Genomic DNA, 17148 nt, shown 5'->3' with positions numbered 1-17148 from the left:
ACATTATGCTGCTATTAATGCTTTTATTTATTTGTTTTATTTTAACTACACCGAGAGAAGCCACGCGAAATTTCATTGTACCTGAGTATAATGACAACAAAGATCATTCTTCTTCTAATAATAATAATAATAATACTAATAAACAACTTTATTTATACAGCACTTTTCAAAATAAAAGTTACAAAGTGCTTTGCAGTGGAAAGAAAAGAAAATAAATAAATAAAACACAAGTTACAAAACATAGAGTAACATCAGAATCATATATACAAGAAAACAGAGACGATAAAAACAGGCTGCATACCAAGAAATGTATAAATGTAAATATATATGTAAATATATATATATTGAAATATTCTTAGTCCAATTAAGTCTTTACTCCTGCCTTACTGTGGTAATCAAAAATTCCTGTTTACCTGGTCGTGTCTTATTCTCTTACAAGGATTAAAGGTGTGTGTGTAAACAAAGTCATTGATAACATCCTATCAAATCCTACTCTGTTTATCTCTCTTTCTGTGTGTGTGTGTGTGTGTGTGTGTGTGTGTGTGTATGTGTGTGTGTGTGTGTGTGTGTGTGTGTGTGTTGTGTGTGTGTGTGTGTGTGTGTGTGTGTGTGTGTGTGTGTGCAGGCCATCTCCTGCCACTACGCCAGCTCTGACTGTTATTACATCGATGTGAAGGGAACCTCACAGGAAAACATCGAGCAGGAGGTGAAGGAGATCGCCGCCAAGAAGTACGGACTGGACGACTCCATCACCTTCAAGGTCAGTTCAGCTTTACGTTTATATTCATATTCATATTTCTAATAATGCAGCATTATAACTGCCATCGTTATGTAGCGGGCTGGGGGAGCTCAACCCAAAAACTAAAGATGAATGAGGTGCAGAAGGCTTGAAAACTGCAATACAGGTTTCTCCAGGCCGATACCAACAGATATTTTAGGATAAAATAAGCTGCTGATAGCTGATATTCAATATTTTTAAATTTGACCATTTTCATGGAAAATAATTCCAAAAAAATTCAAAGTTTTCAGTGTTTTCCCCTCAGAATGTTCTTCTCACCAAGGTGGAAAAGCCTCTGAAATATTTAGAGCAGTGGTTCTCAACGTGGGGTCCGGGGACCACCAGGGGGTCCTTGAGGGGGTTCCAGGGGGTCCCCAGCAAACTGATGAATTGTTAAACTTCAGAATTATTTCAATTACAAGAAGTTAGAGAATGTAGAAGAAAGACTGTTCTGATCATAGTTTCTCTGTTATCTCTCTACCTACAATACAGATAGTCATGGAGTTCTGGACAAAATCAGATCTGACAATAAAAATATTCTCAGATTTGGGTCTGAGAGACAAAATCTCATCAAATGGGGGTCAATTTCCCTAATGTTTATTAAATTAGAGGTCCTTGATATGAAAAAGGTTGAGAATCACTGATTTAGAGCATCGTGGGACACTAAAACTCTCAAAATGTGGATTCCCATAGACAACCACTGTAGTATTGATCAGTTCTACGATAAATATGTAATCAATCAGACTGCATCATATCAGCGCTGGACGACACTGGCTGGACCACATCTGACTTTTAAATAAAAGGCCAATATCAGTACATATATATACTGTATATATTCTGTGGCAATCAACACCACAGAAGAAGAAGAAGAAGAAGAAGCTGGCTAACTGCTGCTACTCTGTTAACCTGTACACACACACACACACACACACACACACACACATTTACGCACACAAAAACACATGCTCACAAATGCACAAAGCATGGAAACACACAGATAGACACACACACACACACACACAAGGCCAATATCGGCCCCATGTATCGCAGACTGAGATATCAGTTTAACTCTACTTGTTTCCCAAATGATTGGTTCTGGGGAAAAATGAGGTTCGATGTAGTGAATGAAGTGTGTGTGGAGGAAAAATGACTTTGACTACTGCAGAATAAAACTTCACTTCATTGATTTTGAGTTTGTTTTTGGTGAACTGACCCTTTAACTGTGTTCTGCTGCAGGACACCTGGGCTGTGAGAGGACGCCTGGTGCAGGGAGAGAGAACCTCACTGTGAAGGAAACACCTCACTACCAACACACACACACACACACACACACACACACACACACACACACACACACTTACCTCAGCACCTGCCAATGAGCTGTGAACAGATCGACATAGTGACAGGATGAGATGCAGCAGGTTCACACTACTCCACTTTTACTTTTAGCAAAAAGCCACTTCCTTGAAAGGTTATTATCGTTAACGAAAACTAACGAAATAACGAAAACTAGGTGTGAAAAAACATTTTCGTTAACTGAAATAAAAATAAAAACGAGGCTTTACAAAAAGACTAACTAAAACTGTATTGTGTGTTTACAAAACTAACTAAAATAAACTAAAATTATAGAGAAAATGTCTTTAGTTTTCGTCTTTGTCAATTTATTTCATACATAAGCCTAGTATTTTGAATTTTTGAATCTCGCCCCTGACAAATACCCCATATTACAAAAAAAGACTAAAACTAACACTGACACTAATAAAAACTAAACTAAATCTAAGCATTTTCAAAAAATACAAACTAAACTGAACTAGCAAACCCGCTTTAAAAACTAATTAAAACTAAACTGAAATTGAAAACAAAAAGTCAAAACGAAATAAAAAATAAAAACTGATGAAAAATGCAAAACTATAATAACCTTGCTTCCTTGTTTACGTTAGAGTCTAGTCTTGTTTATTTATATCGCTCACACAGCATCATATACAGGACATATACATACATACACACTACATATACACATCTATGTCATATAGGCTATACTCTTTATATACATCATTAACTACATCACACTACACAAACACACATTTAGAGACTTCAGTCCACTGAGCTGCATGTGTCTGGACTGTGGAGAGGCTAAGATAAGAGATAAGATAAGATAAAAGATAAGATAAGATAAGATAAAAGATAAGATAAGATAAGATAAGATAAGACAAGATAAGATAAGATAAAATAAAATAAAATAAGATAGCACTTTATTGATCCCTTTGGGGAAATTCAGGTGTCACAGCAGATAATAAAAGAAATAGGTACTAAATAAAATAAAAGTAACGTAAAAGTAATATACAACAATAGAGTCAGTGGAAATAAATGTAAATAATAAATGCAAATAAATTCAGATTCGGTACGTAATATCTGTGTTTTTGGACGGAGTCGTTTTTAAAGTTGAAATGAAAAATTACTTTTATTACCTCGTCAGCTGATTCTGCATATCCTAACACAGTGGTTCTCAACGTGGGGTCCGGGGACCACCAGGGGTCCTTGAGGGGGATCCAGGGGGTCCCAAGCAAATTGATGAAATCTTCATCTTCAGCATTATTTCATTTACAAGAAGTTAACACAGTTAGAGAATGTAGAGGAATGACTGTTCTGATCATAGTTTCTCTGTTATATTCTCAGATTTGGGTTTGAGAGACAAAATCTCATCAAATGGGGGTCCGTGGCCCTAATGTGGACTGAATTTGGGGTCCTTGATATGAAAAAGGTTGAGAATCACTGTCCTAACATACACCTATTTTAACAATGAATGGCAAAAAATTTATACAATTTTTATCTTGTATTTTTATATCAAAATGCCCTTTTCCTTCCTGGAGGAGGGTGAGTTTTGTATTCTGAGGTCGGGGGGGGCGGAGAGATTTACCTTCAGCTCCGACGACCCGGGTTCACCTTCCAACTCATGACAACAAGTTTTCTACTGGGAGGGAATTTTTCATATTCAGAGGAAGGTTTCCTCATTTAACTTGTTCAATTCGTGTTACGGTCACATAATCAGAACGTAATCTTTAATTTCATGTAGTTTTGTGAGACTGTTGAGATGAAACTGTGATGCAGCAAGTGAAACATCAGAGGGAAGAGGATGGGAAAGACTGGCTGTGGATTTAGAGGCAAGTGGTGTTTTTGGAAAAGAAATCTAGGGAGAGAAGGATCTGAACGCTCCAGAAGCAGAGGTGGGGAGTCGAGTCACATGACTTGGACTCGAGTCACAGTTTGAATTGCTTGAGACTTGACTCTGACTTGGGTTCTGGTGACTTGGGACTTGACTCTGACTTGTACTCTGATGACTTGAAAAGGTTTCTAAAGTCTTGACTTGAGATCTTGTGTTTGTGTAAATGACTTAGATTGAAAGTGATGAGATTTGTTCCAGCAGACGACTGAATTTAAATTCTGTTTTCTGAATTTGTATGGAATGATTGAATTTATTGAAGTTGAAACTGATTATAGAAATCAAACTCATGATGCTCTTACCAAGTTTTTATCCTATTAAAACCATATTGCATTGAAAAGTCCTAGATATTTAGTTTTCTTTAAGATATTAAATTGATACTGGACTCTTGATTTGTTCTGACTTGACTTGCTGTTCTACATTTAGACTTGAGACTTGACATTAATGACTTGAGACTTGACTTGGTGATCTACATTTAGACTTGGGACTTGACATTAATGACTTGAGACTCGACTTGCTGTTCTACATTTAGACTTGAGACTTGACTTTAATAACATGGACTTGACTTGATAATCTACATTTAGACTTGGGACTTGACTTGAGACTTGTGCCTCAAGACTTGAGACTGACTCGGGACTCGAGCAAAGCTGACTTGACTCACACCTCTGTCAGTAGGTAATGAACTGACAATCTCATCTCTAACAGTCAGTTCTGTGAATGAAGTCTGTCAGAAAGTTAGCGGTGAATGTAGAGCTGAGTACAGGGTTTGTTTTTTTGTTTTTGTTTTGAGTAATTTTTGCTACCATGTTGATTATGAACTTATGGTTATCTCTGTTAGCGTTAATTAACTCTGAGACATAGAAGGCCGCACATTTGTAATTCTTTAATGTGGAATTAATGTGTTAATGTTATTTTTTTAGTGCTAAAATTTAACAAATGCCTTGACTGCTGAAGCATCTGAATTGCCTTACTATAAATGTATCTACATGTAAATGAGTTGTTTTTGTTTTAATGGTTCTGTGATTAGCAGATTTGTTGTTTTTGTTGTTTTCAATGATCTTTCTATGATGAATCTGATGTAATACGATTAATAATAAACTCAGAACTGACTACTATGATAACAAGGAGCCTTTCTTTTGATTACTTCCCAAGTTTCTATTGTTAAAACACACACACACACAGGTCACCAAAACTCTGTCCAATAAACAAGATGCTTGTGAGTCATGTGACAAACAAACAAAGTCAACTTTTCCACTCTGGTTCAGACCAAAGAAAATGAACAGTCAGTGTGATCGCAGCCTAAGAATGACTCGAGTCACATGACTTGGACTCAAGTCACAATTTTAAATAGCTTGAGACTTGACCTGATGCATGAAGAGAAGACTTGAGACTTGACTTGACTTGGGTTCTGGTGACTTGGGACTTGACTCTGACTTGTACTCTGATGACTTGAAAAGGTTTCTAAAGTCTTGACTTGAGATCTTGTGTTTGTGTAAATGACTTAGATTGAAAGTGATGAGATTTGTTCCAGCAGACGACTGAATTTAAATTCTGTTTTCTGAATTTGTATGGAATGATTGAATTTATTGAAGTTGAAACTGATTATAGAAATCAAACTCATGATGCTCTTACCAAGTTTTTATCCTATTAAAACCATATTGCATTGAAAAGTCCTAGATATTTAGTTTTCTTTAAGATATTAAATTGATACTGGACTCTTGATTTGTTCTGACTTGACTTGCTGTTCTACATTTAGACTTGAGACTTGACATTAATGACATGGACTTGACATGGACTTGATTTGGTAATCTACATTTAGACTTGAGACTTGACAGAAATGTTGACTCGGCTTTCTCCCTGACCAGACGCTCTCTGCTTTGCTCCTTGCCAGCTTATCTATTTTCAGCCATATTTTCCTGTTTTTTCCTGTTTTTCACCGCTGACCAACTATTTTTAAGTATTTTTCTTTCTGTTGCTGTTCTTTTTTATCTTTTATTTATTTATTTTTTATTGTTACTGTGGGAAAATGCCGACGGTTAAAGTCAGTGACTCTTCCTCCTGCTCTGACTGTGCCGGCTGCCTTCGGTTATCACAGCAAATTACTGAACTGGAAGGAAGGATTCTTACTCTTTACCAAATCAGCCAGGATGAGCAGCTCATTGACACGCTGTTTGAGTCTTCAGCCCGCATTCCTCATGTAAAAACATCTGGTAAAAGTACAGACTCCAACAATACGACCCATACTACGGACCTAGCTGACACTCTCCCCTGGGTTGACCCAACTGCAAATGAACACGCTGCAAATGGACCAGCCGTGGAGGCATCCCCTCCGCCACTCGCTACAGACACCATCTCCGAGCCGCAAGGTGGACTGGCCCCGGAGGCATCCCCACAGCTACTCGCCACAGATATGGGCTATTGGCACAGCAAGGGTGCTAGACCAAAAGTCTCTACTCCTGGTGAGCTGTGGTCGGACGTTGTCCGCTGTAGGGGCAGCGGAGGAAACAACAACAAAAACAAGAGGAAACCCCAATACTCTCCCCAATACACTCCCCGGCCAGGACTGCAACTGGAGAACAGGTACAAAATACTCAGTGAGCCGGATCCAGTGACTGCTAATGCTAATGACGGCACTTCCATGATGCAGCCCAGTACTAGCCGCAGAGCTAATGCTAATGCTAATGCCAGCACTGGTCCCAGTGCTAACAGTAATGCTACCCCCAGGCACTCAACACCACCGGCTACCTCCAGGCGGAAAATGCGGCCTGCTAATCAACATGCTAGGCCGAGGGCCAGAAGAAATGTTGCTAATTCCTCAGCTGATAAGTCAGACACTATTCTGATTGGGGACTCTATAACCAAGCATGTAAGAATGGCAAAGACTGAAAATCTAACTATGGATGACACATCTGTCAGAGAGCTAACAGGGCTGTTGCCAGTCATCCTCTCTACACATCCAAGTAACATGAGGATTATTATTCACACTGGATCTTTTGACATTCTGCGAGGGAAAACTGGCTCTGAGATCCTGAAAAAAGACTTTTGCCTGCTACTGGAGAAGCTGAGTGACTGTCAATCGCAACATGTATTCATTTCAGGCCCCATTCCAACCCTGAGGAAAGGAATCGAATCCTTCAGCAGACTCCTTGCCCTGAATACATGGCTGACATCGGCGTGCCTCACCCATGGGATAAAGTTTATTGACAATTTCAATATCTTTTGGAACTGTAAAGACCGCTTTATGCCTGATGGGATTCATCCGAACAGCACCGGTTCCAGATTACTCGGCGCCAATCTACGTCATGCTCTTGGGATGCTACACCAAAACAAGAATGCACAGATAACCACGAAGGACAAGGACTGCACACACAGGCAGACAGCCTGTACCTCTCCCCCCTCACCTGACCCTCGGCTTCACATCACCCAAGGCATTCAGAGGAGGTCTCTGTCCCAATCAGGGATCCAACGCCCCCCCTCCCCCCGTCCACCACACTCACCAATCAAGGAGTTAGTCAAAGCTGCCACGCTGAAGCTCAGCCAAATTGACTCTCCAGCATCCACTCCCTCCCCTGTCTCTCCTCTTAGGTTCACAAGCCAGATGGAGGACTTGGTGAAGTCTGGGATCAAAATGATCCCACTCACCCCCAGCTTGGCCAGGTCACGGGTATTGCCATCACCTATATGCCGCCCACCAACGCCCCCCCGGCGCATCTGTCCCCCCCCCAACGCCCCCCCCGGCGCACCGCTATCAGTGTCGGCAGCAACTAGGACACACTGGGCCTCTGCTGTTCAAGAACTGTTATTCATAAATTATCTGATAGCAAGCTGAGGTCCTGGGAGAGAACAACCTTCCCAAATACAATAGCCACAGTGTCAAGACAAAGATTACATAAGCGGGTCACAGTAAAATCTTCCAATCCTACAAATTTGATTCACATTCCCTGTAAGCCAAGTATCTCAGGCCCTGCTCCAACAAACCTAAAATTAGCCCTATTTAAAGGGTAACTTCGGTATTTTTCAACCTGGACCCTATTTTCCCAACTGCGGGTGTCTAAGAAACTAATGGGGACAACAATTTTTGAAATTGGTCCAGTATTGAGCGAGATCGCTTCAGCCGGCAGCCGCGAAACGGGCTGCAGTGTAATCCGACGGGGCAAATGCGCACCGTCAATGTACGTCCACTAAAAGAGCTTGTTTTTGCCACTGACTGGCTCAGATTGTTATTATAAGAGTCTGACACAATATGGAAAGGACCCTATACAGAAATGAAACGTACTTCCTTACCTTTAGCTTGATCCCGTCTGTGTGTAACCAAGTCTCGCCCAAGTCCCGCGAGAGCTTAGTTGTTGCAGGAAGTCACCTGTGGAAACGTGAGTGAGAGTTGGAGAGAGGACTGCCACCGGGAGGAGTTTGTTGTGTTGGAGTACAGAGATCGTAGCTCAGTGTTATCTTAAAGATTTTCTAAGTCATGGCTGAATATTTACCTGATTTCGACAACCTGGAAGAGGCCTTTGAATTCGATGGCGGCCCGTATTTATTTGAGCCAGAGTATACGGATGAAGAGCTCCTACTCATTGAAGAGCTACTATCATCATTCATTGCCAGTAAGTATCTCTATGATAGCCTATCTGCTAATGTATAGGATATACAAATGTAGGCATAAAAGTGGTCTTATAGGTCGTATAATAGATAAGCATAAATATGAAATTTTTACACCACGCACACACACTTTGGCAACAATATTACACAGATCATTTCAGCTTGTTGATATCACTTATTGTATTATTATGAATGTCAACTGCTGAAAAGGGGAAATTAATCTATATACATATTTTATAATCAATCATGACTCAGTTGATATTTTACACATACTACTGGCTAGCTCCGCCAAGGAGGTTATGTTATCGGTGCCGTTTGTTTGTTTGTCTGTCAGCAGGATTACGGAAAAAATACTGGCCCGATTTTCATGAAACTTGGTGGAAGGGTGTAGCATGGGCCAAGGAAGAACCCATTAAATTTTGGAGCGGATCTGGATCCGACTCACGAACAAACAATAATAGCATGAACCTTGGCGGAGGTCTGCGCTCTCCGAGTGCCTTTCTAGTTTAGTGATTGTTTTTGCCGTGTGTACTGATGCCAGGACAACACAATAACTTTAGCTAATAACATTACCTCCACTCTGTCTGCAGCAGGTCTCTCCACTCTCGGGACAGCATTTTTCTTTAGGAAAAAGTGCTTTGGGATAGGATTTCGTCTCCTCTTTGGCTGGCTGTAGTCATCCCGGTCAAAATGGTCACTGCAGACCCGATGGTCTGCAAGGCGCAGCGTATGGACAGGAGTGTTGGCATCCATTTGTAGCACAACTAGCCACAACTTCAGCGGGTCACTATCCAACAAAGGCAGTCTGTGAAAGCTGCGCGAAGTGTTGCGCGACATTTTGTTGGCACAATTCGGAAATGCGCAAACACGAACCATTGTTTTTTTGTTTTTTTTTTGTTTTTTAGATCTTTTAGATAACGCCAAGCTACGATCTCTGTACTCCAACACAACAAACTCCTCCCGGTGGCACTCCTCTCTCCAACTCTCACTCACGTTTCCACAGGTGACTTCCTGCAACAACTAAGCTCTCGCGGGACTTGGGCGAGACTTGGTTACACACAGACGGGATCAAGCTAAAGGTAAGGAAGTATGTTGCATTTCTGTATAGGGTCCTTTCCATACTGTGTCAGACACTTATAATAACAATCTGAGCCAGTCAGTGGCAAAAACAAGCACTTTTAGTGGACGTACATTGACGGTGCGCATTTGCCCCGTCGGATTACCTTGCAGCCCGTTTCGCGGCTGCCGGCTGAAGCGATCTCGCTCAATACTGGACCAATTTCAAAAATTGTTGTCCCCATTAGTTTCTTAGACACCCGCAGTTGGGAAAATAGGGTCCAGGTTGAAAAATACCGAAGTTACCCTTTAATATCAGGTCCCTGTGTAACAAGTCACTTTTAATCAATGATTTTATAACCTCTTACAAGCTTGATTTTATGTTTTTAACAGAGATCTGGCTGGACACCAAGAATGGGAATGCTATCCTTATTGAATCCACCCCACCAAATTTCATATTTGAGTTTGAAGCACGACAGAACAAAAAAGGAGGGGGTGTTTGTGCCTTTTTTAGGGATAGGTTCCTTTGTAAGAAGTTATCATTTGGAGAATTCTCATCCTTTGAATATGTGTCGTTTAAAATGGAAATGAAATTCTCTCCATGTATTCTATATTTAGTTATATATAGGCCACCAAAATACTCCCCACATTTCCTTGATGATTTTACTGAGATGCTTTCAATTATCTGCACTGAATTTGACTGTGTAGTCATTACGGGTGATTTTAATGTACACATAGATAATGTCAGTGACAAAAATGCCAAAGAACTTTCAGCCATACTTGACACGTTTGATCTGTCTCAACATGTGAAAGGGCCGACCCATACTAGAGGACACACTCTAGATCTGGTTATTACTAAGGGTGTTAACATTTCAAATGTCACTGTGCTTGATGTTGCTCTATCAGATAATTTCTGTGTATCCTTTGATCTGTCTATTACACCAAAAATCAACATTAGATCTGAAACTGTTAAAAAAAGGTACATTAATGAGAATACCACAACACTTTTTATGGAAGCCTTCAAATCTGAAACTGCCCCAGCTTCAAATCATGTTGATGATCTACTGAATGCCTTCAATTCTAAAATTTCAAATGTAATTGATGCAATTGCTCCTGCTAAGGTTAAAATGATTGCTAATAAGCAAAAGGCACCATGGAGAAACACTCCTTCTATAAGGGCACAGAAAAGGGAGTGCCGGAAAGCAGAGCGAAAATGGCGTAAATCAAGCCTCCAGATTCACTTTGAAATCTATAAAGAAAAATTACATATTTACAGTCTGAACTTGAAAAGTGCTAGGCAATCATTTTTCGCTGAGATCATCAACAAGAACTGTAACAATTCACACATCTTATTTGCTACCGTTGACAGGTTAACTAACCCTCCAGTTCCAATATCCCCAGAACTAGTTTCTACCAGCAAATGAAGTGAGTTTGCATCCTTTTTTAATGACAAGATTCAAGGCATCAGACATGCGATTAACTCCTCAATGCCAAACAAAAAAGCATCATCACTGCAGTCTCCCAGATGTAACATGGTAGGTATGACACAATTTAATCCCATTGACGATAAAACACTTGAAGAAACTGTGTCAAATCTCAAATCATCCACCTGTTGCCTTGATGTTTTACCCACTAGCTTCCTTAAAACAGTTTTGAGCAGCCTGGCAAAAGAACTAATACTTGTAGTTAACAATTCTCTCCAATCTGCCATTTTTCCAAAGGCTTTGAAAACTGCAGTTGGCACGGCAACGGCACTTGCTGCTAAATGTGTTTTAGGTAAAGTTATTGAAAAAGTTGTTCACCAACAACTTAGTAACTTTTTAATGCTGAACAATTGCTTCGATAACTTTCAATCAGGATTTCGGCCCCATCACAGCACTGAGACTGCACTCATAAAGGTACTAAATGACATTCGCCTGAACAATGACTCAGGTAAAGTCTCTGTTTTAGTACTGTTGGATCTTAGTGCTGCCTTTGACACTGTGGACCATACAATTCTATTACAAAGATTAGAAAACTGGGTGGGACTCTCTGGAACTGTCCTGAAGTGGTTCAAGTCATATCTTCATGACAGAAAGTACTTTGTCTCCATTGGAAACCGTGTGTCCGAGCAGATGGCCATGACCTGCGGGGTTCCACAGGGGTCCATTTTGGGACCTCTCCTGTTCAATCTCTATATGCTTCCGTTAGGCCAAATCCTACAAAATAATAAAGTAGCCTACCATAATTATGCAGATGACACGCAAATCTACATATCACTTTCACCAGGTGACTATGGACCTGTTGAAACTCTGTGTCACTGCGTCGAACAAATCAATGACTGGATGCGGCAAAATGTTCTCCAACTAAACGGAGATAAGACCGAGATAATTGTCTTTGGAGCACAGAAAGAAAGACAGAATGTCTGCTCTCACCTTGACTCCCTGTCCCTCATAACTAAGAGTCAAGCCAGAAATCTTGGCGTTATCCTGGACTCAGATTTAAATTTCAATAGCCACATCAAATCGGTAACTTCGTCAGCTTACTACCATCTAAAAAATATTGCAAGAGTCAGAGGACTAATGTCCAAACAAGACTTAGAAAGGCTTACCCACGCCTTTATTTCCAGTAGATTGGATTACTGCAATGGTCTGTTCACAGGGCTTTCAAAAAAAGCTCTTCGGCAACTCCAACTTATTCAGAACGCCGCTGCCAGGGTCCTGACCAAAACTAAGAAATACGACCACATTACACCAGTTCTAAAATCCTTACACTGGCTACCAGTCACTCAGAGAATTGATTTCAAAATCTTGCTGCTTGTCTACAAATCACTCTGTGGCTCTGGGCCCAAATACATCTCTGACATGCTTGTGCCATATGAACCTTCTAGGAACCTTAGGACATCTGGGGCTGGCCTACTGGCTGTCCCAAGAGTTAGAACAAAACACGGTGAAGCAGCGTTTTGTTATCATGCAACACAGACCTGGAATAACCTCCCAGATGATATTAGACAGGCCCCGACTCTGACCGCTTTTAAGTCAAAGCTAAAAACTTTCTTATTTTACATTGCCTACTCTACCCTGTAATGGCTAAAAACGTATCTTTTCAGCTCAGCTTTTAAATAACCTTAATTTTAACTCTTTCTGTTCAGGATCCCAACAGAGCTGACACGGGCAAGTACGAATTTTCATTCGTCTTGTCCAGGTAAAGCTTACTGCACAGTGAACACTATATGTGGGGGGGACAGAGCTTTACTCTGTATGATTCTCATCCATCTGTGGATGGTGAGGTTTTTGACCAAGAGGAGAATCTATGATTCTCGTCTGCCTTAGGCAGTGAGATCTGACGTAAATATCAGATCAAGAGTAGAATCAGGAAGGACAGGGGAAAAGAAAATTACAGAAAAACATATGGGTTCACTCACAATGTGCATCTAAAAGTGGAAGTATTTGCTGTATTTGTTGTGTTCTTTCATCTTTCTATCTCATTTGATTTGAACTGCACTAGTTTACTTTTAAGTCTTTTATCTTTTGTATCTCTTGTCTGTATTTTTGCACTTTTTACCTTTACTGTATTTTTATCACCCTGTAAAGCACTTTGAATTGCCCCAGTGTATGAAATGTGCTATACAAATAAAGCTGCCTTGCCTTGCCTTGCCTTGACTTGAGACTTGTGCCTCGAGACTTGAGACTGACTTGGGACTCGAGCAAAGTTGACTTGGTCCAGTTGGATCCTAGAGTAACTTTGTTAAACTCTCTCCAGACTGACTGACAGTCTGACAGATTCAGAGTCAGATTGAGTTTCTCTGAGAGTTTTTGTCTGTTTCCTGGCTGAAGCTCCTCGCTCCACGCTGGAACCCCCAAAAAAACACCTGATCCAGCAGAGCCCTGTGTGTGTGTGTGTGTGTGTGTGTGTGTGTGTGTGTGGGTGTGTGTGTGTGTGTGTGAACGGCGTCTTTGTTCAAACCCGTGGGGAGCCTCTCTGCTCTCAGCTCAGTGCAGGAACACAGGAAATCCGTCCACATGCAGTGAAAACACACAGTGGAGTTGGAATACAGAGACTCGTGGCAATCGACACCACAGAAGAAGAAGAAGGAGAAGCTGGTTAACTACTCTGCTAACCTGTATACACACACATTTACGCACACAAAAACACATGCTCACAAATGCAAACGCATGGAAACACACAAATAGACACACTAATGTACACTTATCACACATAAAGACACACACACCACACACACACAGGCACAAGCACTCACACACTCACACACACAAACATACACACAAATGCCCAAACAAAAAACACACAAACACACATACACAAGCACAGCCACATAAACACATAAATAAGCAGACATGCACAAACACACACATATTCAGTGGTGGAAAGTAACTAAGTACATTTACTCAAGTACTGTACTTAAGCACAATTTTGAGATACTTGTACTTTACTTGAGTATTTCCATTTGATGCTACTTTATACTTCCACTCCACTACATTTCAGAGGGAAATATTGTACTTTCTACTCCACTACATTTATTTGACAGCTTTAGTTACTTTTCAGATGGAGATTTGACACAATGGATAATATAACAAGCTTTTAAAATACAACACATTGTTAAAGATGAAACCAGTGGTTTCCAACCTTTTTGGCTTTTGACGTCTTACAAAAAGCAGTGTGTAGTCGGGTCACATTTCAGATGTCTATGAGTTGTTAACAGCTCCACCAAATAGTGATTTTTCCCTCTAAACCTCACATGGTTTCATTTCAATAAATGTTCAAATGATCCAATATTTCAGCAAAAATCAAAGATTAGAGAAAAAGTCCAAAAACTGAAAACAGATTTGTGTATCAGAACTTTGTTTTTTCTTCTTTCCTCTCCCATTAATCATCTCAGGACCCCTCAGATTTATCCGGTGACCCTTTGGAGGGGCCCGACCCCTAGGTTGGGAACCACTGGACTAAACTTGCTAACTGTATATAAAGTAGTTCAAACTAGCTCCACCTCCAGCAGCTACAACAGTAACATGCTGCTTACACACTGATGCTTCAGTATTAATAATCTAATGATGTCATATATAATAAAGTATCAGTCAGAGGGACCAAACCACTACTTTTACTTTAATACTTTAAATACTTTATACATTTTGCTGCTAATACTTATGTACTTTTACTTAAGTAGGATTTTTCATGGGACACAGGACTTTTACTTGTAATGTTGGAGTATTTTTACATTGCTGTATTGGTACTTTTACTTAAGTAAAGGATCAGAGTACTTCTTCCACCACTGCACATATGCACATATTTACTCATGCACACACACACAGACACACACACACACACACACACACACACACACACACACACACGCTCTCCCAGGTCTAACTGCAGGCACTTGCTGCTAAATGTTTCCCAGACTGCAGATCTCAGCTGCCAGTCGTCACTCTGCCCAGTTTCCTTCAGAGGAAACTGGATTCTCTTCCACAGCAGAAACTCTCAACATTTCTACTATACTGTCACACTGGATCACATGCTTTGAAGGAGAGAGACCAATTTCTCCACCCACAGGAGCAGGAGAGAGACCAGACGGCACTGCAGCAGAGAGACAGGTTTTCAGCAGGATCTTCTAAATCTAAAACGTTTCTGATAACCGATTGGCCGGTGGGAGAGACGTGTCCTCGTTCAGCTTCATGACCTCACATCCCTCATTATCCATCTGTGCATGTTTACAGTCTGAGGCAGGCCTGTGTGTGTGTGTGTGTGTGTGATTTTAACTAAATTTCGGTGAATGATGTCATCGCTCCGTTCCGGTATTTTCAAAATTATGCCCACTTGCCTCAGGGGGGTGCTGCAATGTTTGTTTACTTGTTTACTGATTGGACCACAGGGTGCCTGCACCATTCGTGGGGGACGACTTGTTTATGTATTTATTTATTATTTTTCTTTGTGCTGTGAGCTTTTAAATTGCGTTGTTTCTTTTTACTTTTATTCCATTGTTATTGTTTTATTTCTCATTTGTTTTGTTCCTGTAAAGCACTTTGTACCTTGTGTTAAGAGAGTGCTCTATCAATATTAAGTTTATTATTTATTATTTCTCTTTCTCTCCTTCAGTCCCTTCTTCTCTCTTTAATGAAGTTTTTTTTATGCTCGGTCGTCTCTGCCTGCTGGTGTGTTTATGTCTTTTTAAATGTGTTGCAGTAATGAGCGGCAGACAGACCGGCCTCTCTGTGTCTGCAGGTTACAGTATGTTCCACACCGCCTCTCTCGCCCTCCCTCTCTCTCTCTCTCTCTCCCTCTCCCTCCCTCTCTCTCTCTCTCTCTCTCCCTCCCTCCCTCCCTCTCTCTCTCTCTCTGTCTCTCTCTGAATCAGAAACAGGTCAGGAAGTCTTCATTAGGTTGACGAAGCTACTTGCCCAAAGCTGCCAAAGCCGCTTTCACCAGTTGCATGAAGCACGAGTTGCACTAATTCACCTCCATTTTTCACACATTCATCAAGTTTTCACCCTTATATCATGTTTTTTATGCGTATAATAATCCCTTAATAAATCTTTATTTTCATCCGCATCTCTACAACAGTGGCCAAAAAAATCATTTTGCTTAATAGGAAAGACCGAACAAAATTATCAATAAAACACTGGTACAACTTACTAACTGAACACTCAAATTTGGAGAAACTTACATTTACCATGAAAGATAATATCAACTATTACAACAACATCTGGTCCCCATTCTTGCAATTTATCCAGAGCTGATCCCTCCATAATTTTTTTATTTTTTATTTATTTATCTATTTTCTTTTCTTTCCCCTCAACAAATTCAATATCCTTCAACATGCCTGCTCAATACCCCTTATTACAATGACACCCCCTGTCCGTTGTCCTGTCTTGTCTTGTCTTAGGTTGTTTGCTTTGTAACTGCCCCTTATTGCATACAGTTCTGTAATTGTCAAACTACCATGTCCCATACTGTCCTGTACTTGTTTAATGTTTGTTTAATGTGTGCATAAATAAAAAAAATAAAAAAATTAAAAAATTAAAAAAAGGGAAAAAAAAATAAAAAAATCTTTATTTATATTTACTCTAATACAATTTACTCTTCTTGCAAAATACAAGAAATATCTGCTCGTCCCGTCCCCCATCCCGTTCTTCTACTTCTTTCAAAATCTTAGGTCTGTGTTCCGTTACCTTGGCAACTATGGAAGATTCATAGTGTATATATATAAGTGTGACTCTGACAAACGGCTTTGTGTTTGTTCATACTTTACTTTGGCGTTTGTCTCCGCTAACCTCAGGCAAATTCATGGTTCTTTGTCTTTGCAAAGACAATCTGTCGGTTAAGGAGGTGATTTCAACAAATCTATTCTGCTGAAGTCCCGCCCACAAAGGCTCCGATTGGCTCGATTGTTTCTCCGAGCGAGAACAAGCCGTTGACGAGGGAAACACCAGACTCTCTGTTACCCTTTTTCCACCAACATGGGACGGGTTCCGTTCTGGTTCGCGCACCTAATTTTGAA

General features: G+C 40.4%; 1 protein-coding gene across 1 annotated transcript in view; it reads left to right on the top strand.

Moving 5' to 3' along the window:
• Positions 1 to 2381, top strand: part of phyh (phytanoyl-CoA 2-hydroxylase) — an 11520-nt gene extending 9139 nt beyond the window's left edge. Inside the window, exons 8-9 of the mRNA XM_071513052.1 lie at positions 626 to 760; positions 2015 to 2381. Of these exons, the coding sequence (XP_071369153.1) occupies positions 626 to 760; positions 2015 to 2068 (189 nt within the window). The 3' untranslated portion in view covers positions 2069 to 2381. The remainder of the gene's footprint in view (positions 1 to 625; positions 761 to 2014) is intronic.
• The last annotated feature ends 14767 nt before the right edge of the window (positions 2382 to 17148 follow it).

Source organism: Centroberyx affinis, unplaced genomic scaffold (genome assembly GCF_046629955.1).
Source record: "Centroberyx affinis isolate AG114_WGS23_722 - 3 ecotype Tasmania unplaced genomic scaffold, CSIRO-AGI_Caff_v1 ptg006730l_1, whole genome shotgun sequence".
In the NCBI taxonomy this organism is placed as follows: domain Eukaryota; kingdom Metazoa; phylum Chordata; class Actinopteri; order Beryciformes; family Berycidae; genus Centroberyx; species Centroberyx affinis.
The sequence above is the reverse complement of the archived record's forward strand: the minus strand, read 5'-3'. Positions and strand labels throughout refer to the sequence as shown.